General features: G+C 37.3%; 1 protein-coding gene across 1 annotated transcript in view; it reads right to left on the bottom strand.

Moving 5' to 3' along the window:
* The window catches only part of ESRRG (estrogen related receptor gamma), a 227,591-nt gene that overhangs the window by 42,465 nt on the left and 157,948 nt on the right, over positions 1–27,178 (bottom strand). The window contains 2 exon segments of the mRNA XM_039249901.1: positions 15,356–15,517; positions 19,160–19,270. Of these exon segments, the coding sequence (XP_039105832.1) occupies positions 15,356–15,517; positions 19,160–19,270 (273 nt within the window).

The following is a 27,178-nucleotide window of genomic DNA, read 5'->3' as shown; positions in this document are numbered from 1 at the left end:
TATCAGGGCGCTGCCTACACACACAACTTTACAGAGAGTGGCTTAGGCGAAAGGAATATGTTGCCCAAAACTGTGAAACTCAGGAAAATGAAAAGTTTTTGTCCACTTCTTGCCCCGAGGGAAATTTTTATGTCAAAATAGATGAAGATGGTATACATCATCTAAAGAGTTCTTGGCTGTTTTTTTTTTAAATTTTTATATTTGTGAGTTCATTTTCTTTTTAATAGAGAATATAGAAGATTGAAGCTGGCACTGCCAGCAGTTTCTGATGGGAGAGAGCATATGTTTCCTGTCATGTTGGCATCTGACTGCAACAGCCGCGCGGAAGTCAGTTCAAGTCCTTACATCAAAGTTTGCTTGCCATTGTAGGGACGTTGTTAGAAGTTGAAAAAAAGCAATGTCCATTTGAAGCTCGTCTGTGAACTTTGCATGAACTGCTAGGAATAATGTAGTGTGATGACAAGCCAGTTATACCTTCCACTAAATTTGCTGTCTGGAATGAACTGAAATAGTGTTTGGTTTGTGTAATTACGTCCATCTATCTTTATATTCCAGCGGCATATCGCAAATTGAAAATACTAAAAATTGACTGTTGGTTCTGATATTTAATGATTGCCAAAGACAAGACGATGATTTATTGGTTACTTACCGATGTGACACATTTGCATCTTATTAGACGGAGATTACTATTCCTTAAAATGCGGACGAGGCCTGATCATGTCTGATGGATTGATTTGATTTGCAAATGTAATCAAACTAATAAGAGGGAAAAAATGAGCAATAATGCCTTGTTTTTCAACTGGCAATCACTCCCCTGCCAACAAGGCTGATATCCCTGACTAAGCAGCCTTTACACAGTCTTCCTGTCGCCTCAAATAAACAAAGGGATGCTAAGAGCTTGATAAGAGGATAACACGCCAAGTATGGATGCAACATGGAGCCCACACCTCTGAACTGTGCTGCTGTAGACGAGAACAAAAGTTAACCATGGGAGATGTACCACGACCTTAATAATCTTGAGAAAAGCTACGGCTGGACTCAGCTCTATATTCCCATATTGTGGCAAGGGAGGTGAAGAACCTTTTCTTAAAGTAAAAACACTGCCAACCTTCTGAATGCAGTAAGCAGGCATCTCTTCATAAAGAGACTCCATTTCTGAGGTAGTTTAATCATTTAAAATCCCAATGGGTTCAAAACAACCACATATATATAGTTTGAAAACAGCATAAAAATCCTTTCAGGCAGCTGCTGGCACTGTTTCGCCCACAGAATGCCACTGATATACAGAACCCAGGGATAAGGCTCTGTGGAGGGATCAACGCTGAAATACTGGGCCAGGAGGCATGGCTGACATCTGGCTTAGATCACTCTCAAAACATTTCTTCAAGACTCCTGAAGATGTGTGACAGAAAAATGAAAACCGTGGTCCTGAATGAGTTGCGAAGCAACACTCTTGAAATAAAAATTCAAAATATATTAAAAAAATTTAACGTTTGTTTATTTTTTAGAGACAGTGAGACACAGTACAAGTGGGGAGAGGCAAACAGAGAAGAAGACACAGAATTTGCAGCATGCTCCAGGCTCTGGGCCGTCAGCTTGTGGGCTCAAACCCACGAACTGTGAGATCATGACCTGAGCCGAAGTCAGATGCCCAACTGACTGAGCCACCGGGCGCCGCCAAAATATATTTTGATAAGAGATCAACTATGCCTCATAGCCACATAATAATGACAAAGAAAGTCTCCCAAGAGCAGCAACTATGGTATCAGGCCTATCATGTACTAAGGAGGCCTTCAATATTTATTTTATTCAGTGCAGGAATGAATAGTTACCTAGAAAAAATATTTTACACATGGTATTTTTGTTGGGGAATTGAATATTACAAACAGCTTAGGTAAATGTTGAACTGAATTTACAGAGATTAATACTGTAATCAGATTATCTCAAATATTATCATAGTTGATATTTTAAAAATAACATATCACCCATTCCCAGACCATATAAAATTTATTCAACCATACAATTCTAGTATGGTCAGGTTCAAATTAAGTAATAAATAATTCTATTCTAAATATATAAAATTGCCTTGGAAGCTTGAGTTAAAGTTTCAAAACCCTCACGGAATGTAACAGGTCAGATAACTAACCAGGTTAATTAACATTCGTGGATTATTCACAAGCTAATTTTAACCAAACATTATATACTGATGTGCCAGAGACATTGTTTTCAAAGATAGCATCAGCGTTTACATACCAAGTATGTTCAGAGATGCTTTATAAATAAGGCACACCTCATGCATTCATGTTACTTTATTTTATGCTATTTAGACACTTGGTTCTGAATCAAGATCCTCCACTGAGCAACCTGTGGCCATTTTGGCCTGTTGGCCATGTTTTCCCACTTGAAGCCTCAGTCAGGGATTTTTCTCTACCATATCCCCCTGTATGACACAGTAGTATTCGGAGCCATACCTGTAGACTAATAATCCTTCAGAAAGGAGTTTGAGCTCATATATCCAGATATGCTACCCAGGCTATAGCAAAGAATAACCAAAAAGAAAGATGGGTTTATTGCTTATAATTTGCAGTATACACTTTTCAAAAATATACCACAAAAACTCTTGTATAACATGTTCACTTCTAGTTTATCTTCAAGAAATATATGTCCACAAAAGTACATGTATGTTTATTATGTAATGTAATATAAAGTAGTATAATGTAGAATGGATATAAAGTTAAGATATTAAGTTGCTAATATTTAATGCTATGCAGAAGGATGCATACTTTTTTTCTGAAAAACCGGTAGTGACAATGACAAATACCACTAACGCCCAACTGAGAATGAAGACTGAGTTTTAATTTCAACTCTCTCTCTCACTTGCTTGTTACTTTGGGTAAGTCATTCAGTTTTCTTGGTCTTAAAGGTCTTTATCCATAAGTGAATTTGCAAATAATAAAAGCCATTTAATATTTATTGAACACTTACAATTAAAAGCCAAAGATTGGATTGAGCACTTTATATACATTACCTAACCCACAGAACTGTCCAAACAACCTATAAAGTATGCATTATTATTCCATCTTATGTATAAACACACTACATTCATGGTATGTAGCAATATCAGAATTTGTTTCAAGTTCTCCAAAGATGGTACAATGTCCACTACACTATAGAACCTCCCCTTAAAATGCCAAGTTCTGGAAAATGATCTCTGAGGTCCATTTGGGTTCTGTCATCCCATTACTAATTTTTCGGGAACAAGGTCTCTCTTTGATATTATTTCACTTATTAAAAAAAAAAGTGTCACAAAGTTTTCTCTAGGCATGTTTCTGAGTAAGCAAGCATATTTCTAAAACTCTGGTGAAAATCCATCATAAAACACTTTACTTCAGAATAACAGCAACTCACAGAAATAAATCTGAAATGCTATCAATAGTTGGTCCCCGTTTTCCCACAAAGGGTTAATCTGAGTTAACACCCACAGGAGAACCACCTTGGGGAGAGTACTCCTCTTTCAGGCATCCAGATCTGGGTTGAAGATACTCTGCCACCCGGCTCCGCCAGACACAGAAAAATCACAAGAATAAGTACAGCTGGACCTTTTCTTCCCTCCTAAAGTGCTGACCACATCGGGAGGAGCCACTCTTTCGGTGATCTTCCAGCTGCTCTTTCTCCCCCTCTCCCTCCTCAGCTGAGGCCACCATGTGCCCTGGCACAAACGTGCTGACTAGCTGAGGGGCCGGCACTTCAGGTAATTAATCCTTTCCTAATGTAGGTTAAGCAGGTGTGAAGCCTCCTTCACACAGAGAGGAGGGAGCTACTCTTCAGAGACACCCCTGCAGTGATTGTATTTATTAATTGGGCTCCGATAACTCTCTAAATCCAAATAGGCTACGCTGCTGACCTGGACACCCAGTTATCCGCTGGCTTCATCTGAATCCCGTTGAAGAAATTGGTCCTTTCCCCTTTTTGATTTTATATTAATAATTTGCAGTTATGGCTTAATGCCCATTTTGGCAATGAAAGTAGAATTTTCTTACTGGAAGCAAAATAATGTGATTAATGGAGACCGGTAAAATTTGGGGATTAACTAAGGTGAATGGGCTATCACGCTCAGAATCATCAAGGGGTGGTATTTCTCCAATATATTTTCCTCTTTACATCACAGTGTGTTAGTGCTTTTTAGTTCCTATAACAATAATACTGAGTGTACAATAAGAGATCCAAATATAAAACGTAAGCTGAATGTTCCTTTCACATGGAGTTTGTGTATTTTGTACTTGATTCCTGACTTTTGCTAGAGGGAAACAAGAAACTTGGCAAAAATAAAGAAAAAAACTTTTTGGTTTTTAGAGAAAATATTTTAGAGAAATATATTTAGAGAAAAGTATTTGTTTCTTTTCTGGGGAAAAAAGAAAAATTTTCTTTAAAAATTTTTTTAAGTTTATTTACTTATTTTGATAGAGAAAGAGAAACAGAGAGACAGAGAGAGAGAGAGTGAGTACAAGTGGGGGAGGGCCAGAGAGAAAGGGAGAGAGAAAGAACCCCAAAAAGAAGCATTTTCTTAAGGCTGGAGTGCCTGGGTTGCTCAGTCAGTTAAGCGTCTGTCTTACTCTTGATTTTGGCTCAGATCATGATCTCATGGTGAGATGGAGCCCTGAGTCAAGTCCCACTGAGCCACACACTCAGCACAGAGACTGCTTAAAATTCTCTCTTCCCTTCCTGCTGCCCCTCCCCCCCACACTCATGCTTGCTCTCTCTCCCTCAAAATAAAAAAAATAAATAAATAAGTAAATAAATAAACTTAAGAAACAAGAAAAATATCAAGGTATTTATAAACAAATGGAGGTGTTATGTCTGTTTATCATATAGCATAAACTTCTTACAGTTTTGGTCACTTAAAGTGATTTCGGCAAGTTAAATAGGTTCTTTTAATTAGATTCTTCTAATTAAGAGTCATTTATGGTGGTTGAAAGTGGCCTGAATTGTGGAGAAAGCAGCTTGATTTTAGGAAAATCATATGCATACAGACAGATCAGGTATAGTGTTCAAAGAGAACTGATGAGTAAAATGCCAAAATGGGTCACTTTGGATTTATTTAAAATAAATTAGATTTATTGAAAATTAAAGGAAAGAGAATAATAAATGTATAGAGCTAAAGGGAGAGTGTACTGACTATGGGGACCCTGACTTTGGTTAATAAGGAAAAATCATACTGATCAGGAAAGAGGGAAATGAACCAAATTCCAACTGTAAAATTCACTTTCCCCTTCTTTCTCCATTCTGATAATCCCTCAACAGAAGCAATGCTTTTTTGAGATCTCGATATCAAAAAATATTCCCTGATACTTCTGACATCTTTTAATTCCTCCCCACGTGCCCCTAGTGAGTTCAACTTTCCTTCCTTTGCCTCACCACAGACCAGTACTATATATCTTTTCACACATCAAAACTACACACTGTATCTTGAACCTGATGGTTACTTACTCACTGAACCTTGGTCTAACAAGGAAGTAGGCTGGCTTAGTTACATAAAAGAACACAGTCAAGGCTGACATTCTTGGGGAAAAAGGAATACAGAAGAGCAAAGTTGCATGGCTTTTCTATACTGATTGTGATCCAAAATTATTTCAAATTCTCCTTGAGGTGATAAAGTATTTCCATTCGTTACTGCCCACCCCTGCACTCTCCCCTGAACACACACAGATATAAAGCACTAGACCTTCAAGTTAACTATTCTATTTTGTATAGGATTATTCTTGAATATTTCTTTTTCAAAGTAATTAGGTTCCTTCCTAGCCTGCATAAACTAATTTTGATACATACAATCCTGGATTACAAAGCTATTTTTATCTACAAAATATAATGTCTTGTACCAGAAATTCTGAATTCAGCTGAGTAATACTTATACCCTCTTGCAAAAAGAAAACTCAGCAGTTAAATTTTTTGAAGACATTACTTCTCTCCGTGTTTAAAAAGTGCTTTTAAATTACTCTGTATTCTATAGAAAACTGTTTCTCTGATGCTTGAAGTCTCCAGCTGCCATACAATTTATATCTCTTTCTTCTGCTCTTTGTTTTTCAGCCATTTTCCCCGAATGTCAAAGTCAATTTAGTGCATTTCACTTTGCTGAATAAATCAGAGGCGAAATCCTTGCTAAAAGTGAAAATTTGATTTGCTAAAAGGAGCTTAGGGCAACTATTAATCAATATATCCAGAGTGTCAAAGCCAAGGCCAGGATAGACATGCATTCATTTGGAGATTGGCTGAGGCAGATAAAGGGGGACACAGGGGAAAAAGTGCAACCAGCCCCAGAAGGGAGGTGGGGTTAGGTTGGGAGGGAGGGTCAAAAAGGAGCAGAGAGAAACAAAACATGCCAGTGTCATGTTCGGCTCTTCTCCCTCAAATTCTTCATTCAGAGACAGAAAAAGATATTTTGATTAAGCATTTAAGCATACATGAATTATACTCATTATAGCTGCTTTCATATAACAATTTCCTTGCAAGACACAAAAGTCTTTCTGTCTTTAACTCATCAAGTAGCCTTGAGAAGAACCTAGAAGTCAGAAGTAACAGCTCCATTAACAAACAGAATTCCAGAACAAAAAGAGTTGGGCCAGGTCTATAGGAAGTCAATAGTCTGCTAATCCTCAGGTAGATTTCAAGCTATTTCAGGCTTCTGAAAGATTATGATAGATAGAGATCCAAATGATTGGCATCATCCTGTCACCTCATCATCCAAAGACTTTAACAATTACCAAGAACTTGCCTGAAAATGATATCATATTTTAGGACACAGTACATATAGAAATCCTTAACATTCAGAAATTTAACACTGTTATTGTCCAAAGTATACTTAGTAATCTTTCCCTATGTAAGTTGGCTCAATTAAACATTTTAATCGTGTCTATTGTCTTAGTATAAAATGTTATTTCCTTAGCATGAAAGTCAAGATTCTTCATAATGGGTCCTTGCTTACCTCTCTAGCCCCCTGTTGCTCCTTCTATGCTTTCTTGTGACTCTGTGAGAGAGAGAGCAGCACCACAGCCCACATTGCGGGGTTACAGCTGTCAGTTCATCTTTCTGAATCACCCACTACCTTGGGAGGGTCGTAAAAGCAGAACTTGTGATGTATTTGTACTCATGTGTGTATCCTTTGTGCACACTGCCTGACACAGAGCTCACTAAATGCTTCATGGTAGGAAGGAAGGAAGGAAGGAAGGAAGGAAGGAAGGAAGGAAGGAAGGAAGGAAGGAAGGAAGGAAAAGAAGGAAGGAAAGGAAGGAAGGAAGGAAGGAAGGAAGGAAGGAAGGAAGGAAGGAAGGAAGGAAGGAAGGAAGGAAAAGAAGGAGGGAGGGAGGAAGGAAGAAATGGATACAAGGTTAAGCGGTGGAGCTAATGTTTTGATATTTGGTGTGGTTGAAAGTCACTTGACTCACTTCTGCTCCAGTTTACCTATAGCTCTCAATCAAATTCAATGGCCAGTGAATCCAAACAGGAGTAAGGGACGGGGAGCATCCAATTTTAGCAACCAATCATTTAAGGAATTCTTCAACTATCCAGGTGAGTAGTTAAACAGCAATTGCCTTGTTTCATCAAAATTTGTGATCAGGCATATCTAGGGTACACTACTAGTTAAACACCTTGATTTTCGCTGATTGAAGATGTGTCACACATTTCCTCTTTTATTCATCCTCCTTTCCTTTAATCTTGTATTTTGTGAATGTATAGACAGAATTTAAAGATAGGGCAAATATGTTACATCCACCTAAATTTGTTATGACAGGTAGATAGGTAATCTGGAATAAGTAACATAGTACATTGGGGTGTGTGTGTGGGGGGGGTGGCGCTAAGGATGAGGAAGAAAGACAAAATGAAGCTACTGGTAAAAAAATCATGTACATTGAATTTTCTATGAGTCCAAGTAACATTAATAGTGTGAGTCAAACTTCTGACTCTCCAGTTTGTTTATATATAAAGTGGGGATACTAAAAATAAAACCTACCCAGAGAAGAACAACAGAATTGTTATGAGTAACAAATAAATGTTTGTGAAACTGCTTTGTAAACAATAAATCACTATATAGATGTCAATTGTTTTTGTATTGAAAGCTTAATCTCAGTAAAAAGAGATCATCAATACATATGTACACACATATGCATGTATATCCGTGTAGACAGAGATACATGATTCGGGTTAGAGATCATGTCATGTTAATCTTTTATATTTCCCAAGGTACCTAGCATAGTATTGGGTACATAGCAGCTTTTCAAATATTTAAATTGTACTCAATGAGTACTATGAAATTATGATTCCTCTTTGACTAGAGGTATGCAACAGCATGGCTATGTACGGATGGCAAATATAATTTAGGGGCACCTAGTAATGGAGAGGAAGTAATGCTGGCATAGAGATCACGGGAGCACAGGCAATTCAGCATGGTTACAGAACACGCATTAGGTCACAAACAGTGGCACTGAGTGGTGGCAGTAATAAGTCTCTATAAGCAACTGTAGCAATGTTTTGGTGGCCTAGGATCTTTCCATCTTGGTCTAGGAAAACTTGTGACTTCTTTATTGGTCTCTCTCTCTCTCTCTCTCTCTATATATATATATATATATATATTTACTTCTAGCAAGGGTAGCTGCAGAAAATGAAAGACTTTAGGTGACCTTTCAGATTATTTTTTTTTCATAACATAGTTTTCAACTTACTGGTTCTTATTTCCATATCACAGTTGTGATCTCAGAAACTGATAAACATTCAGTTATTTTAGGTTTGGCCAAGAAGGATGAACTAGATATTTAGATGCTAATGACCCTCCCACCTAAGATAGAATGATGACAGTATCCATACAAAGATCCTTCTGGATAAAAAGCTACCATCCTACCTTTGCATCACAACTGAGGTTCACCGTGAATATTTTTTGAAATGGATTTTTATTAAACTGACTTTTTAGATCACTTGGTTTTAATTGCAATAAAATGACAATCTATGTGCAGTATCTTAGAAACTCAAATGAACACTGAATATTTTACATTTAGATCATGCTTTACAATTTGCAACTTAATTATACATATGTGTTTAATCTGCATGCGTATTCTTTCCCTCATTTGATTTTCACAATATAACTAATGGCTAGAGCAATTAAACAACTTACAAAAAATTATTCAACTACAGCTTAGGCTGTCTGATTTTACTTTCAGGTTCATTGCGCCCATATAAACCACAACTATAGATACACAGGTACATAACTACCGGGTACATGAAATATAACTTCCAAATGTTTGGTAATACTTAATAGTATTATTAAGCCAAGACTTTGGGTCTTAAATTTACATTGTCTCTACTTAAATAGAAGACCCAATTACTTCTTAGTTTTGAAATCACCAAGTTACATACACAAAAGAAAAATGAATCCTGAGAAAAGAAGCTATCATCACTTCAATTCGTTCACAGCAAAGTAGAAATTACAACTACATCTCAATTTCGTTATGGAATGGGGTAGAGAGTAGAGCCTCAGGGCCAATGAACGGTTTTGAGGTATGCATATTTTAAATCAACTAATCAATAAAATATTTATCAAATGCCAGTGATATAGATACAGAATGGAGTATTAGGTGCGACTTATATATGATATAACTCTCTCTTACTCAACCATGCCTTTGACCTGCACATCAAACCATAGTCACACACATATGTATACACATGGAAACATACTTCGTGTTACAGATGGAAACATAATCTTACGGTAATTATTTCTACCACTTTTTTTTTTTTTTGGTGCTTTTTGCCCATATCATCATCACTTAATGGTGCTACCAGTTTTAGGTAAGTAGTGGGCATTTTAAAGACCTCCACAACTTTAGGGGTGCCTGGGTGGCTCAGTCAGTTGAGCAACCAGTTCCTGATTTCAGTTTAGGTCATGATCTCATGGTTCCTGGGATTAAGCCAAGCCCTGTGTTGGACTCTGTGCTGACAGCGCAGAACCTGCTTGGGATTCTCTCTCCCCTCCTCTCTCTGGTTCTCCCTGCCTCCCTCCCTCCCTCTCTCTGTCTCTCTCTCAAAATAAATAAATGAATACACTTTAAAAATATTTTTAAAAATTAAAAAAATAAATATTTCCACAACTTTGGTTAGTCAATAATAATAATCTTAAAAATTGGTCTCTATGTAAAATACATTAGAACAATAGACAGATCTTTAAACAGCATCATTAGCAATAAATGTTCAAAATATTCTTGGGTATTTGCCCACAAAATTTACAACCTAATGTAGAAATAGCTATACATCTTCTTTAGAGATTTGTCATTTCTAGAAAAGTCTCAATACTTCTGTTGAGAAAAATATAAAATCCCAAACTCAATGAGCAATTTTTGATACATTCTTCTAATAGACTGCTTTTACAAAAAACATTTCAGTGTAAATGAAAAATACTGGCTTCTAATCTTTAGATTTTTGTCTCTTACATGAATAAACTACCCGTAAAGACTGTTTTAATCACATTATCTTCCTAGTGTGGTTTTCCTTCAGAGCTTAATATTTCCTGCCTTCACTGAATACGAATAAAAATTGTAGTTTTTTGTTTGTTTGTTTGATATCATTACAATGGATACCATTTTATAAATGTGACTAGGAGGCCCTGAACTTACACAGAGTCCTCTTCTGTAGTAGGACAACTGTTTAATTTGTCATGTTAGAAATAAACTTGCCATGGGGGATGGGCATGGAGGAGGGCACTTTGGGGATGAGCACTGAGTGTTATGTAGAAACTAATTTGACAATAAACTATTTGTAAAAAAAAAAAAAAAGAAATAAACTTGCCATATAGGATAGAAGAAAAAAATGTTCTAAAATGTATTCATTCACTTAATTGTTCAAATACCTTTCCATTCTTTTCAAGTGAACTGTCAGATGAGGCCCATAATATATTTAAGCCACTTATATAGGTCAGCTAATATGGGTTATGCTTTTTTAAGCACCATCTGACTAAGCACATTCTGCATTTTGCTAACAAAGTAACGGTACATAATAATATTTTAATCAACCACAAAGAACAATAATAGATCTGACTGTTGGGCTGATAATCGTCTTATCACACCCTGTGAAACCTAGCTCTAATATTTGACGGAGCCTCCATTACTTGGCAGCCCATTCTAAAAAAAGGCCAACAATGGGGAGAGAATGAAGTGGAGTGTGCAGTAAGTCCGTATCTACATAAAAGAGATTAGAGGCGACAGCGTTCCATTTTACAGCTCAATCATATTGTGTTAGCATGCGCTTATCCGAGCGCGGACGAAATTGAAAGAGAAATAAAAAAGAGTCAGGCAGATAGGAACCAGAAAAGCGAGGCATGAGCAATTTCCAAGGATATAAAAGGATGCTAATGGCGGGGCCCTGTCATTCTTAAAAAGGGCTATTAGGGCACCATCATCTGTTCTTGTGCCCTTACGCTCCTCCAAGTAAAGTCAAGCATTTTCTAAAGCCCTTGTGATCTTTTTTCTTCTACAGATAAAGTATGGTCATGTTTCGTAAGAACACACTTTTCCATTTATATGATTTATTAAAGTAAGTCAACTAATTCGATTTACTGATAAAAAAAAAAACCACTCCATATGTATTTTTCTTCAATATTTTCTTTTGTTGAATTCTTCACTTTTTTATGTAGCAAAAGCAAGGATAGAAGAGTTCATTCCCAGCAGTGTAGAAGGGCTACTGATCGTATCTTAGATGCTAAACTTAATTTTTGAACTGTGTGTGTGTGTGTGTGTGTGTGATTATACAAACTGAGAGCAGCATAAAGAGAGCAGAGGCTTAAATTCTAGTATTAAAACTATTTCATTTTAATTTTAACGTAACTTTAAAATGCTTAAGACAAAGACAGGTGGAATTTCTATTCTGATTTGGCTTTAATTCAGGCTCTGACCCCAGTTATGAAGACTGGGTCATGTTATCAAGAACACGATTTTATTTCTATCAAGGCAGAAATGTGACCTTAATCTTTATATTCTCTTTGTCGCTCTCCCCTCCCCATCCCAGACTTCACACTGGTGCTGTACCCAACCTCCCCGAACTGGGGGTATACCAGCACTCTAAGAACAGAGCCTCCTCTTCCTCTACCTCAAAGCACTGTCAGGCACACTCATTCTTTAACATTTTAAAAGAATTTCAGTTAATTCTTGTTTGGCTAATCCTTTTCTGAAAAGCCAAGCCACTCCTTGCAATCATTTAAAACACCCTGAGGGTATCAGGAACACCAGCGCTGTGGAACACCAGAGCTGTGAATCATCACTCCGCAGTGACCTCCTCTGGCATTTGCTATGGAGGGAGAATAACGTCAGTCCCCACCAATTCTAAGCCTCAGCTTAAGACTGAACACATAATCGTATAGTAATTGTTTCCACCACTGGAAATGCTGTTACTCATAGTTATTTAAAGTTACTGTCTTCACAAAAGTCACTAGAGCCCCTTTACTGTGACAAGTTCCTTTGTAAGCTGACATTTCTACTTAGATGCACAACTGGACCCACACATTTATCACTGACTTTCCCTTACCAGAGAGCATTGTAAGGAGTTGTTGACTTTTATTGGTCTTTATTATGGGACATCTGAACAATATTAAAGTATTGGTTTAACATGTCTCTTAATTCAAGGAGGACTTGGGCAGAGTTCTCGGAAATAATGGGTACTCTGCAGTCACAGTTACATGATCTTTCATGCTGTTGTGATCAATAACATTAACACTATTGTCATTCTTATTTTGAAATGGTTCTGTCCAATGCGGTCAACCAGGTCTCCTGACTCTACTCCAGGAAGCAATCCTGAATATACACTTTCACAGCACCAGACACATTTGTGAGTTTGTGTTAGTGTTCTTACCTCTTTAGCCCTCAAATGTCCCTATCGATGAATCCCAGATAATAATACTTGATTCCCAGGTGAGATTAACAGTTCCCAGTTGGGAAACAGGGGCACAGTTTTGCTTGCCAGAGGACGTATGTTTGTGCCTAAGGACATTTTTGTCACAACTCAAGGACACTAGCGGTGGAAACCAAGGAAGCTGCTAACTACCCTCCCACAAGCTGGACAGTCCCCACAACAAAGGATAATTGGTTCCAAATGCCAATAGTGTCACAGATGAGAAGTACTGGGTTAGAATAATGATATTTTAAATATGTGCGTATAGGGGTGCTTGGCTGGCTCAGTAGGTAGGGGGTGTGACTCTTGATCTCAGGGTTGTGGGCTGGAGCCCCACATTGGGTGTAGAGATCACTTAAAGATAAAACCTTTTTTAAAAATTTTAAAAATAATGAGGGGCGCCTGGGTGGCTCAGTCCAACACGTCAACTCAGTTAGGCGTCCAACTTCAGCTTAGGTCATGATCTCACAGCTCATGGGTTTGAGCCCCGCATCAGGCTCTGTGCTGACAGCTAGCTCAGAGCCTGGAGCCTGCTTCAGATTCTGTGTCTCCCTCTCTCTGTGAACCTCCCCTGCTCACGCTGTCTCTGTCTGTCTCTCAAAAATAAATAAAAACATTTTAAAAATGACAAAATTCTAAAAAAATAATAATGGGGCACCTGGGTGGCTCAGTCAGTTGAGTGTCTGACTTTGGCTCAGGTCATGATCTCACGGTTCATGAGTTTGAGGTCCTCATCAGGCTCTGTGCTGACAGTTTGGAGCCTGGAGCCTACTTTGGATTCTGTGTCTCTCTCCCTCTGCCCCTTCCCTGTTCGCACTCTGTCTCTCTCTCAAAAAAATAAACATTAAAAACTTTTTAATTTAAAAATAAAATAAATATGTGAGTATATATGTGTGTATGTGTCTTTATTTATATAAAATAATAAAATATATAAATACAAATGATATATTTGGATTATCTTACAAAGTGTCTGTGGATACTTCAACAAATGTTAGTTTTGTTTCTTTTCACTCTAAAACCCTTCAAAACACTTCATCCAGATAAATCTTCACAGATTGTTTAAGTGAATTCTGACATTTCCTAATCCTACAATTCCCAAACGTCTCAACATCTTTTGGCATAGCCTTCATTCCTTTTTCTAGAAGTCACAGGAGTGTGATTACAATCTAAGTGCAATATCAGCTATCCATATGATCAAATGCTCCTCCTTTTACCTACAAAACCCTTGTATAGGTATCTTCTAAAGAACAGGCTCAAGCTCACCTATTTAACTAGTTTTGACTTAATTTGGGGTGCTTTATTAGCAAACAGTGTAAGACAAAGTAGCTAGTATAATACAGAGTGATGTTTAAATTAGTTTACAATTTGCTTGGCCTCATCTAGAACTGCACCGAACAAAGCCATTCAGAAATGTCAGCTGTGTTCCTAACCACTGTAACAAATTGTCGCCTGAACGCTGCACACCTAATGACTTCAAATTAGCTTCACTGCGATATCGCCTGACAGTTCGTTACGACTGTTAGCAACATAGCTGGCGTATCATGACCAAGAAATTGGTTTCAGTGTGGGCTGGGAAAGGGACTTCCATCAATTTGATTAAAGAAATTACTGTAGCATTCAAAGCATAAAGACAAACTAGTTTAAGGAGACAGAAATAAGTTAACTGTGCCAGAAAAACAGGGCTCATCATCCAAAAACTTGTTTCTCAACTACCTGAAGATCAAAGTTCAAACAAACAAATAAAAAATAATTCAGGTAGACGACTAAAATTCTCAAAACTTGTGACCAGCTTTATGTTTATGGATAGTATAGGATGCGCCAGGAAAGAAAAGTAATAGGATACTTTAAAATACTACTTTTAAATTACTTTTAATTTATAAATTAAATTTATTAGAAATTATATGATGCCAATTTAATATTTATTTTTAGAATTTGTGTACAAATCCATGGGGAATAGTAATTGTCAACCAAAGCAGAGTTTATTAATACAAATAGCAATGCAGTGTAAATAGCCACCATGAACAACAAAATGAGTTCTTCTTAAAAGAATAAAGGTACATTAGGTGACTGCTGACAAAGACATTTTCACATTTTAAGTGAAAAGAAAACATAGAAATATTTCCTGAGGACAAAGCTCAGAACTTGAAGAGGAATAAAGACATATTTTTTAAAAGATATATTCTCTTAATCTTATGTTGGCAATAGCATCTTTGCATATGAATAAAATAACAAGTGTTCAAGGTGCTACAAACATAGAAAGGTTGATGATTCTACTAGGATCAGCAAAGCTCTTAAGTAAGCATTATAAAGACAAATGTAGAGGTTAAAAAATATACTAATGAGAAAATTTTGAATTTGTCTAAATCTACACACGCAACCTAGGGGAAAAAAAGCCAGCTTTTCTGTTTCATTTTTTTTTTCTTTTCAGAAAATGTACCTGGAATATGCTTCGCCCATCCAATGATGACCACCAACTCTCGGTCCGCCAAGTCACACAGTGTAGTGAGGGCTTTGATGTCACTGTCAGGGACAGTAGGGTCAGGCATGGCATAGATCTTCTCTGGTTCAGCCACCAACAAATGTGAGACGATCTTGTTATCTGCAGGATCAGACCAGAGCACTACAAGGTCACAAGTAGCCTCACCCCTGTTTCACAAACCCTAAAGTATGCTGCGTTTTGAAAAGTAATTCAAATTGCCTACAATAAACCCCAAATATTCTATTTACAGTTCAGTATATGTACAGCAAACAGTGTTTGGGAAAACTCATAGCAAGAAGTAAGCCACTGCAGTTGTGACAGGATGTATTCCTTTTTTCTTTGCTCTACCTGCCTTTGCTAGAATGAAGCATCCGTCCTGTAATGAAATTTTTTATAGCAAACAGATAAGAGAAGTTAGATGCTTTCTGGGTTTGCTCTTTGATTCTTAAGTGGGATTTGGGGAAGCAGATTAAATAGTACACAACATCTTTAAAATAAAAATCCACAGTAGGCCACTGAGCTGTAGAATATAATGTGGAAGGCAAAGAACTACCAATGCCCATAGTCGTAATGGGCATGAAAGTCATTAATTGTCTTAATTCCTTTAAAGAAGAGCAAAGGTCAGAGCCCTTCTGCCTGGGTGAATTACTGACTATATAACTCTATCTCTGTGGGATGCATTAAATAGGGATTTCTCTCCTTTCTCTCCCTCCCCACACACCCAGCCAATCTCTCAAATATAGCCAATATCAGTTTTCAGAAAAATACTCCTACTTAAAGGTGACAATATTTTCTCTTTGGAGCGTCTAATTCTTTAATCCACTATTTTTATCTGTTGTCTTTAGCTCATTCTCTGGTTCAGATTTATCTGTCTGAAATTTGTGATATATGTTTTTAAAATCCTTCATAAAATAAACACTAGAGACAAATGGAAAGCATCACATCAAATGTGTTTTATTGCTTAGGGGCATGTGTGAGAGTTTATGGAAGGGCTGTAAAGCCTTGCTAACGGAATGATTTTTCTTGTTGGCCTTATTTTCAATTTCTATGTGTAGCTTTAGATTTTATACTTTCTCTTAAATGAAGAGATACAAATGGGTAAGAATAAACCCAAATACTTCTATGTTCTATGTATTATTACTCTAGAAAACCAGGTCATTAAATGGAACTTTTGTGAGTAAAGTCAAAGTTTCCTCTGTGTTTACTAATTCATTTTCCTTTCATTATTAACTATTTAACCCATCATTAACTTTTTAGCTCTAAATGAAAAGACTGCATATTCCTAAGAATTGAAAACATAGCATGCCTTTTGGTCTTCTTTAATGAAATGACAAGGAAATTATCCAAACTATAATTAGCAATTTTTCTAACCTTTAAAAATTTTATTATTATGGCTGCTATATGAATTACATTTATTGCAAATAATCAACAGATAACCATTCATTGGCAGAAATTTTCAATTATCACCAAATTGAAAATGCAGATTTGGGAGGAAATATTCCCAAACACCGTATTTTGTAGGGAAAAAAATAAAATTAAATACAGATTCTTCTTTTTTTTTTTTAAGTTTGTAGGATCTGTGAAGAATGGCATTTGTTTCCTGTACGTGCTATGGAAACAACACCCTGTATTTTTAGTTACGCTTGGAAAAGTTTCATTGCTCTGACAATGCAACAAAACCTGTCAGCAACCACTGGTTTCTCAGGATTAGAAGGAAATGCAATATTTAAGAAGGGCACAGAAATGTACCCAAGGAAAATCCTGATTCTAGTTCTTTCAGTACTGGGAAGATGGTACCTGTTTTACCCAAGTCAGAGGGGTTGACCAGAAGGATTAGGGAAATTTGGCTGAAGATAAGAAATTCCCACCATTCTGAACATGAAATAGCCGACAGCACTGTTTCTAGGTAAATCTTATTTAATGTTTCCCTAATTAGAATCAATAGAACCCAATTTTCATTCTCGGGCTTTTGTAGCAGACACACAATCAGTCAGGGTACAGAAATCTCCCGGAGCCACTTTCTCAGCAAAGCCCAGGCACAGCCTCTTGACTTATCTGACAGGATCTGAAAATTAAGTTTTATAAATGTTTGTTACAAAAACATGCTAATTGGATGGACTAAGGAAAATTAACACAGAGGCCTTGAGATAATGAGTAATGATTTATTAGGAGTTCTCTTTATCTCAGACAAATGGAGCTCACTGAAATTGCTATAATCTTCTTAAAGGTACTTGACAAGCCACTTCCCAATTTCTCAGGTTTACGTCGAAAACCATAGATGTTCCTCTTCCAGGTGGGCTTACAAATGGGCTGGTGCTCATTTTTCTCTCAGAAGAGGAAATTATCAATGGTTTCAGACAACGTTTGTGCAAAATGAATGAGAAATGGGCGGGCTGTGTAATATTGAGTCTAGGAAACTAACCCCTAATGAAATTAAGCATTAGTGTTTATTGCATTTTATTGTATTATCAAAAAGTTTTTTATTATAATGTGCAAAATCTGCTTAATGCAGGCCTAGATTGTATTTGCACAATGCCAAACAGCTTATGCAGGCTGAGGAGAAGATGCCAGATTGGACAATTGAAGGTATAATCAACATAATGTTTTTTGGAAAGGCAAAAGGAAACCATGCCATATGTTCACTTAAGCTTTAATTTTATGTAAAACTGGTTGTTTTTCCTTTGACATAGCTAAAATGTCCTTTCATTTACAGTTCAGGGTCTGTTTTATTTATTTAACAGATCCCCATATGCTCTCATGTATGATGCACAGCAGCGACCCCTCCTGGAGAATCTGAATTAGAAGTGGACACTTTTCTGTTCCCTTGAAATCACATCAAAAATTACCCGTGTGATCTCCCACAACTGCTCTGAATGCAGGTTCCTCTGGTTAAGAGCTGGTTGTGTCTTCTGGGACAAAGACCGCTAAATGTGAGAACCGTTTCCATCAAAGCACCATCTCAGGGCCTAGTACGAACTCTCCACATAAACATCTTAGGAGGCTGGTGCTGTTGTACTAGGGCTATGAACTGATTTTTCAGAAAACGGGATGCGGTGATTGCCTCAATCTCCATTCCAGCTCTCTTTAGTTAATGACAAAGAGAATGGGGCTTGCGTTTTAGCAATGTACCCATCATCCTTTCAAACTGCAATCTGGCATTATAAAACCATGGACTCTTTAAAAACAATTCATAAGGCCCATAAGGGCATCTGAGATGGAGCGACAACCTATGCTTGTTATTAGTAGGGCCTATTCTTGTTTTAATCTATTGCTAGCTAGTGTGTTAACCTTCCAGAGCTCCAAATTAATGAGGCTCCTAATGTATTTTCATTGGGAGGTTGAGCAGTCAAACTCATTTAGTTAGTGAAAACTACAAAAATCACTTTCTTGTGAAATCTGAAACTAGAGCAGCTCCAATGAACTAATGATTACAGTATGATCCATTTTATGTACCTCTGAAAATAAAGATAACCGGTAAAGGTAAAATTCTCACTATATAAGCCATGCCTTAATATGCTTATGCTTCTACAAAATGACTATGTGAAAAAAAGGTAGGGGAGAGAAAACCATAGGGAAAAAAAAAGATAATTAGCTGAGTTGCTGTTGCTCCTAAAAGGCAATTCTTGGGAACAGAGCCACGGCCCCCCAACAAAGACCAGTCTCCTTGGAGTCAGTAGGGACGGGCATGCCAAAGCTGACATACAGAGAGCCAACTTGGAGGGTTCCGTGTGTCGGAAAGCCGGACGTGTCTGCTGTACTTACATGGCTTTTTGGCTGGCTGAACCAGCTGGGGGTTCAGTTAGGGGCTGTTCTCCGCATCTATTCTGCGCTTGTACTTCTGCCGACCTCCACGTACTCTGTCAAGACGCACCCCTGTGGGCAAAGACAGGCACCAACTTACTGCTGAGGTATCCATCAATGAGACCAACCAAATACATAGAGTATCACCCATGGGTGCTACAGAGACAGACAGTAGAACTAGAACCCAGAATGGTCCAGACGAATTGGAGGAATGTAAAGAAGGGGTGGCTAACCCAAAATTCCCAGTAATTGGAAACCATATCTGGCAGAGAGTAACGGATCTGAAAAATATGTGATGCAAGGCCATCAAAATCCCATTTACACACCAACGAAAAGGCACATTTCCAGGGGGATTAATACAATGAAACTTACTTGGTACCAGCCTAGTCTCTCAAATCTAAGACAGTGGCAAGCTGGTCCTCATTATCAGTCCCCAGTGGAAGCTCAATATGGAAGAGCTATCCTACTGTCCCTGGTCTACCAGAAGGCTCAATATGGCCCCGTGGAATCGAACTGAACTGAAAGCACCTGCGTGCTGTGGGAAGCCAGGATGACACTCTGCCAGGGGAGATGCAAAAATTGTTCCATACTATAACGTCAACGTGTCTCAGAGGAGAACGCCATTTATATTTTGGTAAATGTTTGTATTTTCTTCCAGATGAGAGAAAACCAGGAGTAAGTTTGTACCGCACACAGGACAGAGGAAGGAGCTTCCTGAAAGAACTCAGAAGGCTTAGATGGCAAAGGATGTTATGTTAGTGATGCAAAGCTGAGAGGTGAAGCTGGAAAAGCAGGTGAAGTAGACTGGCATGTAGTAAAACTTTTTTTTTCCCCAAAGAGTGATGAGTTGGGTCAAGATTCAGAGAGTTTTTGCTGGTACTGGATTTAAAAGACTGAGGAAAGAGGGAAACGGTTAAGAAAGGATTTAAAAATAAAAGTTTCATTTCTATGGGGGAGTGGTGAGCTGATCTTATTAATAATTTCGTTTCCAATCTGTAATTATGAAGTTTAGGACCAGACGGCATAAACCTTTATCAAATGAACAAGTTACTTGGGAATAAGAGAAAAGTAGAGAGACCCACTCTGATATTAGGCTGCACCTTAATTGATAAAATGGTATAACATGATCTGTTAATAAATCCGAGCAAGTAATTCATTGTACATGTTTTGGCATTACTCAAAATGTTTAGAAAACCAGATTCTGTTTAACAGCATCGTCAGCATTATTATTTTACTGAAAGACCTCTCAGAGCCTTTAATATGCAAATGACCTCTGTAAAACTCTCAGAAGGAGATACAGCCTATGCGATGTTCTGCAAATCAATTTAACCAAAGATCCTGTTTTTGGAATATTTATTAACATCATATGTAACATGTGAATGGTGGGTTCTCTGAGTTATACGAAACCATTTGGGAAAGGCTGATACAGCTCTACGTGAAGCTGAAGTGAATACATACACTTGAACGTTCAGGATTACTTAATTCAACCATGAGATAAAGTAAAACACAATTTTTCCTATTAGCTTAATAATACTACTTTATAAGTTGATTATCTTTTCGCGAAACACAGAAACATATGCTTGGTTCTAGATAAAGCCTGAAATGTCATACTGGAATATCAAAGCAGAGTTTAAAGGAAATCAGGAGCCAACTTCAGAAGCAATTAAGTAGGTTTCCACAGCAAAATTCACAAAACAAAGAAATTAGTACGGTGTCTAAGTACTTACTGAAAACAGTAGCATGTGAGTTACAAAGAAGCTGTATTTCCTTACTGCTGCTTTTTATTTTAATTTTATTTTTTTTCTTTTTTTCTTTTTTTTTCTTTTTTGTCCAAGTGTATTTTTAAACAAAATTTGACCATGTTCTGGACTACATGATATAATGTAAGTTACAATGTTATATTCCAAATATCCAGAGAATAAATCATAAAATTAGGAATAACAAAATAAAATGTTCAATCATACAGAAAATATGAAAGAGAAAACTTAAAACTTTACAAAATAATATTTGGGCCAGTGAAGAAACCCCAACATGTAGTGGAGAGCATTTTTTTTTTTTTTACAAATAGATTATTGTCAAGTTGGTTTCCATATAACACCCAGTGCTCATCCCCAGAAGTGCCCTCCTCCATGCCCATCTACCCCCTCCCCCCCACATCCATCAGTCCTCAGTTTGTTGCTTTTTTTTAAAAAATGTTTATTTATTTACTTTGAGAGAGAGGGAGAGCGTGAGTGAGCAGGGTAGGGGCAGAGAGAGACAGAGAATCCTGAGAAGGCTCCACATTTGTCAACACAGCCTGACGCAGGGTTTGAACCCAGAAATTGTGAGATCATGACCTGAGCCAAAACCAAGAGTCGGAGGCTTAACCAACTGAGCAATCCAGGCGCCCCTCCCTACTGGTGCCTTTAAAGTACTTTCTGCCTACAGTAGAGTTCTGTTCCCTTATTCATCTAATCTCGAGGGTAAAGGGTAGATGAAAAAAAAATGCAGAACTGGGATACTACACTTCTTCCCATTAGGATGCTGATTTTGTAGAGATAAATGGTAGAGTACAAAGAACAGAAATACTGAATCCAAATGTACAGGTACTAAAGTTTAAAATAAACAGTAAAGCTAAAATAAATCAAACACTATACAGAGTCTACCTCTATTGCACTTGAGGGCACATAGGTTTAAACCACAATTTCTCACTAGTAGGAAAGCACACAAATGATACGTAGTGTTAAAAAAGAAACAGGTATCTATAAAAAAATGAAGATGGTTCAGGGAAAAAATGAAGATGGTTCAGGGAAAAAATAAAGATATCAAAAATCACCAAATAAGACTAATTTAATATAATTGTTCTAACTACCTCTATTTTATAGGAAATTTCTTGGATCATATAGTCTAAAATTTTTTGCCTTGCATCTATCAAAAAGCAGTATGTATCATCAATTTCTATATCCCTATTAGCTAGTCCATTGTCTATAATAATGATATTGTGAAAATCCCCTCCCGTTTTAATGTTCCCACGTATAATGACACAGTAATTTATTCCTAAGTATTATAAGAAAAGTATGTTTTAAAAAATAAAGCAGGGGTGCCTGGGTGGCTCAGTCAGTTGAATGTCTGACTCTTGATTATGGCTCAGATCATGATCTCACAGTTAGTGAGTTTGAGCCCCACGGGGCTCCAGAGTGGAGCTTGCTTGGGATTCTTTCTCTCTGCCCCTTCCCCAGGCACACATGCTCTTTCTCTGTCTCACAAAATAAATAATTACATGTAAAAAAATAAAATAATGCACAGTTTGCAAGTCAGAATAGTCGAGTTTTTTTCTGGCTCTTTCATTAACTGGCTTTGTAAACTTTGATGACTTCCTTAACCTGTCTGTTTTTCCAAAGATAAGATAGATATAAAGACAATATCCTTCCTGCTGTCTTTCTGTAATGATCCAATATTATATTTATATGACGTATTAATATGTTTGGATATTATACATAGGCATTATTAAAATGTTTTATAAACTTTAAAATGCCAAGGAAAATAAGCAAGTTGTCATTGTCTCATTGTTTTGTTGTTGAAATATTGCTATCTTACACTATTGAAATATATTTTGCATCATGATCATTTATTAAAAGTCTATTCCTTTGGAGTCTACATTGACTCAATTCTGAGGGAAACAGATTGAGGCATGATGGAGTGGCAAGATAATTCAAAGGATACAAGCCAAATAATGATACTCATTTGATGTTGAAGAGATTTATAGAAATATTTGGTATCCCATTCTATTTACTGTTCATCCTTGTCATTAATAATATCATTTAGGTATGCAATTATTTTAGACTAGATACAGAAGCTAATCCAAATTCTATAAAAAATAAGGATGCTATCCCTGAGTTCAGCTATAAGCACACAATACAAGGTAGACCATTGATAATTATCCAATTAACCTAATGCATTTAAAAGTCTCCAAATAGTTTATTGTTTTAATGTTTATTTATTTTTGAGACAGAGAGGGAGAAAGAGAGAGAGGAGGGAAAGGGCAGAGAGAAAGGGAGACACAGAATCCGAAGCAGGCTCCAGGCTCTGAGCTGTCAGCACAGAGCCCAACACAGGGCTTGAACCCAGGAACTGTGAAATCATGACCTGAGCCAAAGTCAGATGCTTAACTGGCTGAGCTACACAGGGGCCCTCCAAATCATTTAGCAAAAACAACGAAAAACAACACTATGTATGACCAGGACCTGGGAAATCCAGACTTGCCAGAGCAAAACATCAATCTAATCGAAATATTTCCACTGAAGGTGACAAAGCGTGACTATTTACTTTTTTAGTACCTTAAACACAAAAAGAAAAAAAATCTGTCTGGACTTCACTTGTATCCACTTTAGAAAAAGTTGAAAAGTAAGATTTCTCCCAGGAAATAAGATACCCACAATGTTCAGGGTTGACAGGATTTGAAGTTAATTAAAGCAATTGGATTTTCTCTTCATGTGGAGACTGCTTTTTTTGAAAAAATAAAAGATTTTAATAGTTGGCATTACCTACCAAGTAGAATGCTTCACACTGCTTCTTCTTTCAAATACTGCATGTGCCTACATTGCCACGAGGGAATTACAAATCTTCTACATTGTCAGAATTTACAAAATTGAGAAAGCGAGAATAGGGCAAGAAGGAAAAAAAATACGCTGTGAGGCAAATAAACGCCAAAAGAAGTAAAACAGTTCAACACAAGGTCCTCTTAGGTCAGCTCATTTTAAGTCTACATTTTATGTCTAAATGCAAATTTTTATAATATTATATAGTCCAAAGTCAAAAGTATTTTTCACATTTTTAATAGCACAAAGTCAGAGACATTCCAGAGGATAATAAAAGATCTCCCCTTCAGAGAATTATACAAGGATACCCTCGCCTACTTTCCTAAATTAAAGACCAGCCTTTTACAATGTTGCTCCCAAACAAAGGTGTGCTACAAATATTAATGACACAGACTCCTGGAATAGGTAAGAAAAATGCAAACAGTCACAGTAAAGTGATAATATTTTTTTAAAGACTGAATTTTTTAAAAGATCAGTTAATTTAATGAATGCTAAATAAATGGCTGTAATAAATAAATGCTACCAAACACAGCTTGTCATTGAGTTTTGAGATCAGACTAGAAAAGCAAGACTTCTGAAACAAGAAGTGGAAAAAAAAAATGAAACAAGAAGTGAAGAGGTGGGGGTCTTCCCTTCCACTCTGTCTTCCCGATCCTGCAATTCCCTTTGCTGAAGAACAAAACCACACTCCTTCCCTTTGGGAAGAGAGGTACCAGCAGGGCCCTCGAATTCTCCAGAGATTCCTGTGAGGGAACCATCATAAACAGAGGATAGAGAAAATCTCTTTGAGGAGCTGTAGGGAAAGAAGCTAAGGCAGATTAGCAGTATCACACACACAGCAGCGCGTAATTTTAGTGGCAGCCTCTGATGGGGTCCTCCTTCGGGACAATGTCCTAAAAGAGTGTACCAGTTTAACCTGGGGTGCTTGTGCATATTTATAGGTTTCTCTTAAGGGGATGAGTGAAAATTATTTGTGTGTTCACACATATACTCCAGGGAGAATCTGATCGTATTAGATTCTTGAGGATCACATGAGAAAAAAAACCACACCGACCCCTAGATATCTTCAACTGCCGCAGCCTCTTCTCAAAATAGACAGTGATATTGTTAAACCTGGCTTCATGGTTTAGTCCCTCTTCCTGATTCAGCAGTTCTTTGACTCCTCATACCTACATTTTCCTCCCAAGCCAGGTCTTCATTATTAATTGAATGAGTCAATCTCTGCATGAAGTGTCTTGGAATAAACCAAAATCTCAGCCAGTTACTAGCAGCCATTGGTTGTCATGAGCTTATTACTTTCTAGGCAGTGGGTTAATTGTTTTATATATATGAACACATTGAAGCCTTACAGCAATCCTATGAGGTGGGTGCTATTATTATCCCATTTTACAAAATGAGAAAACTGGAGCCAGCGAGAGGCAGAGCCAGGGCTGGGAACTGGGAGAATGGCTTGTAGAACCCACATTCTTAAGCGTTATGTTGACACCGCTTCCCTGCCATCAAATTCTATTTTGGGAAAAGAGCAGTTGGTATTTACTCCAAAAGCTAGAACTGCAGGCAGATAAAATGCGGTTATCATGGTAAACAACACTCGCATCAAGATATGTGGGTGCGTGTATAGACGTGGGCAGAACAACAGACTAGCAGAGGGAAGAATGAATAGTTTTACTCAACTGAAGGGCTAGTGATTTTGCTTCTATCATTGCAGAAAGGGTGATTTGACTCTAAAAAGTTCACAGCAATGAGGCTGTAGACAAACTCAAAGTGATCAAAAGATTCAGTTACTCTGTTTTTCCATTGAGGCAGGGGCCCAAAGAAATTAATTTCTTTGCTCCTTGTTCTTCCTTAAAATGTTATTGCAAATTAGACAAGCCCGTTTCACAGGCAGAGCAATACTCTTCCTGAATTTTGAGCTCAGGAGGGAGGTCCACATAGGGGCTTTTTCTCCCAGACACCTCTGGCCAAAGGTTACATTTACTTCTGCTGGAATATCATGGCAACAATTCAGGAACTTTAGAAATTGACTGGCTGCCTGTGGAAACACTGTAAGTTCTGCTGAAATAAAAGAGGAAAATCACACAGGGAGAGAAAATGCATATCCATTAGGTGGGCTTTTTTTTTTTTTTTTTTTAAACTGAGTCCTCAGTCACTAAAAGAGATAAAAGCCATGACTCACATTAAAGCTTCCTTGCTCTACAGATTAATTAACAATTAGCAAGGGGAAGTCTTTCCTTTTGGTCTCCTGATAGCTATCTGGACTATTAAACATGTGAGGCTTGCATAGGAAATTACAAAGGCTTCCCTTGGTTTCAGATTCAAGGTGCATCCAAAATACATTTGTAGATTTCTGTGCATAGGACATAACTCTATAAAGAAGTTCCTCCTTCGTTTTTTCAAGGTGTGATTCACTGTTCTTGCTCGGCTGCTTCAGAGGTATGTGCTAAATTTATAATCTGGATATGAGCTGAAATCAAAGTGATAGAAATTTGAAATACCAGAGACAAAATATTTTGCAGGGGAAATGTTATTCCATCAGGAGTAAAGTTGCTTCATCTGAAGCATGCAGCCCTAATCTATGACACACACCAGTACAAATTAGGTCATCTGCAACAGGTGACAAGTTTTAATTGAATGTCTTCTGTCTGCAATTCTGACAAAAGGTGAATGGAAATAAATGAGTCTGGCAAGACGGCCCTGAGCCTTACAATACCCAATATCTCATTATTTTTAAACAGCTATCTATAAACTGATGCTGACAAGCCTTGAACCTTTTATTTCTGCTCAAGATGAGGTGGCTGTGAAGGAAAAAAAAAAAAAAAAGAAAAGAAAAAGGGGCACCCAGAGCATTACATTAAACATGCAATACCTACCATTATCACTTCCCCAATGTAATTAAAGGAAATCTCCTATTCAAAAGGCACTATTTCTTACTTTGCTTGATGTCAGAGAAAGAGAGAGAGAGAGAAAGGGAGAGCATGCTTGGCCTGCACTGGCTAAACATAGAGACAACCTTTAAAGAAAAAAAGAAGATTTTCCCTTTCCTTCTTTTTGCCTGTTAAAAAAATCGCATAAACTATTGAAAGAGATATTGCTGTGACTTATGCCTATCTAAATTCTATTTCGTCTTGTTACTATTTAATACTGGTGACTCTTCCCTTTATCCTTTTCAAAATTGCCTTCTCATATGAATAAAGTTATGAGTTAGTGGGTAAAGACATGAAATGTGGTTGCACATCAACATCAGGAAAAGTGATTCTACTAATTTACAATTAAATGTGACACTGGCAGCAATAAGTTTAACACAATAATAACAGTAATAACAGTGCACAACACCCCATGGGATGCTCTGTGTAAACAGAAGCACAAATATTATTTATGCAAAATTCAATGCCCTGTAAAAATG

The sequence above is a fragment of the Hyaena hyaena genome, unplaced genomic scaffold, assembly GCF_003009895.1.
Source record: "Hyaena hyaena isolate Hyena2069 unplaced genomic scaffold, ASM300989v1 scaffold_349, whole genome shotgun sequence".
Taxonomy (NCBI): domain Eukaryota; kingdom Metazoa; phylum Chordata; class Mammalia; order Carnivora; family Hyaenidae; genus Hyaena; species Hyaena hyaena.
The sequence above is the reverse complement of the archived record's forward strand: the minus strand, read 5'-3'. Positions and strand labels throughout refer to the sequence as shown.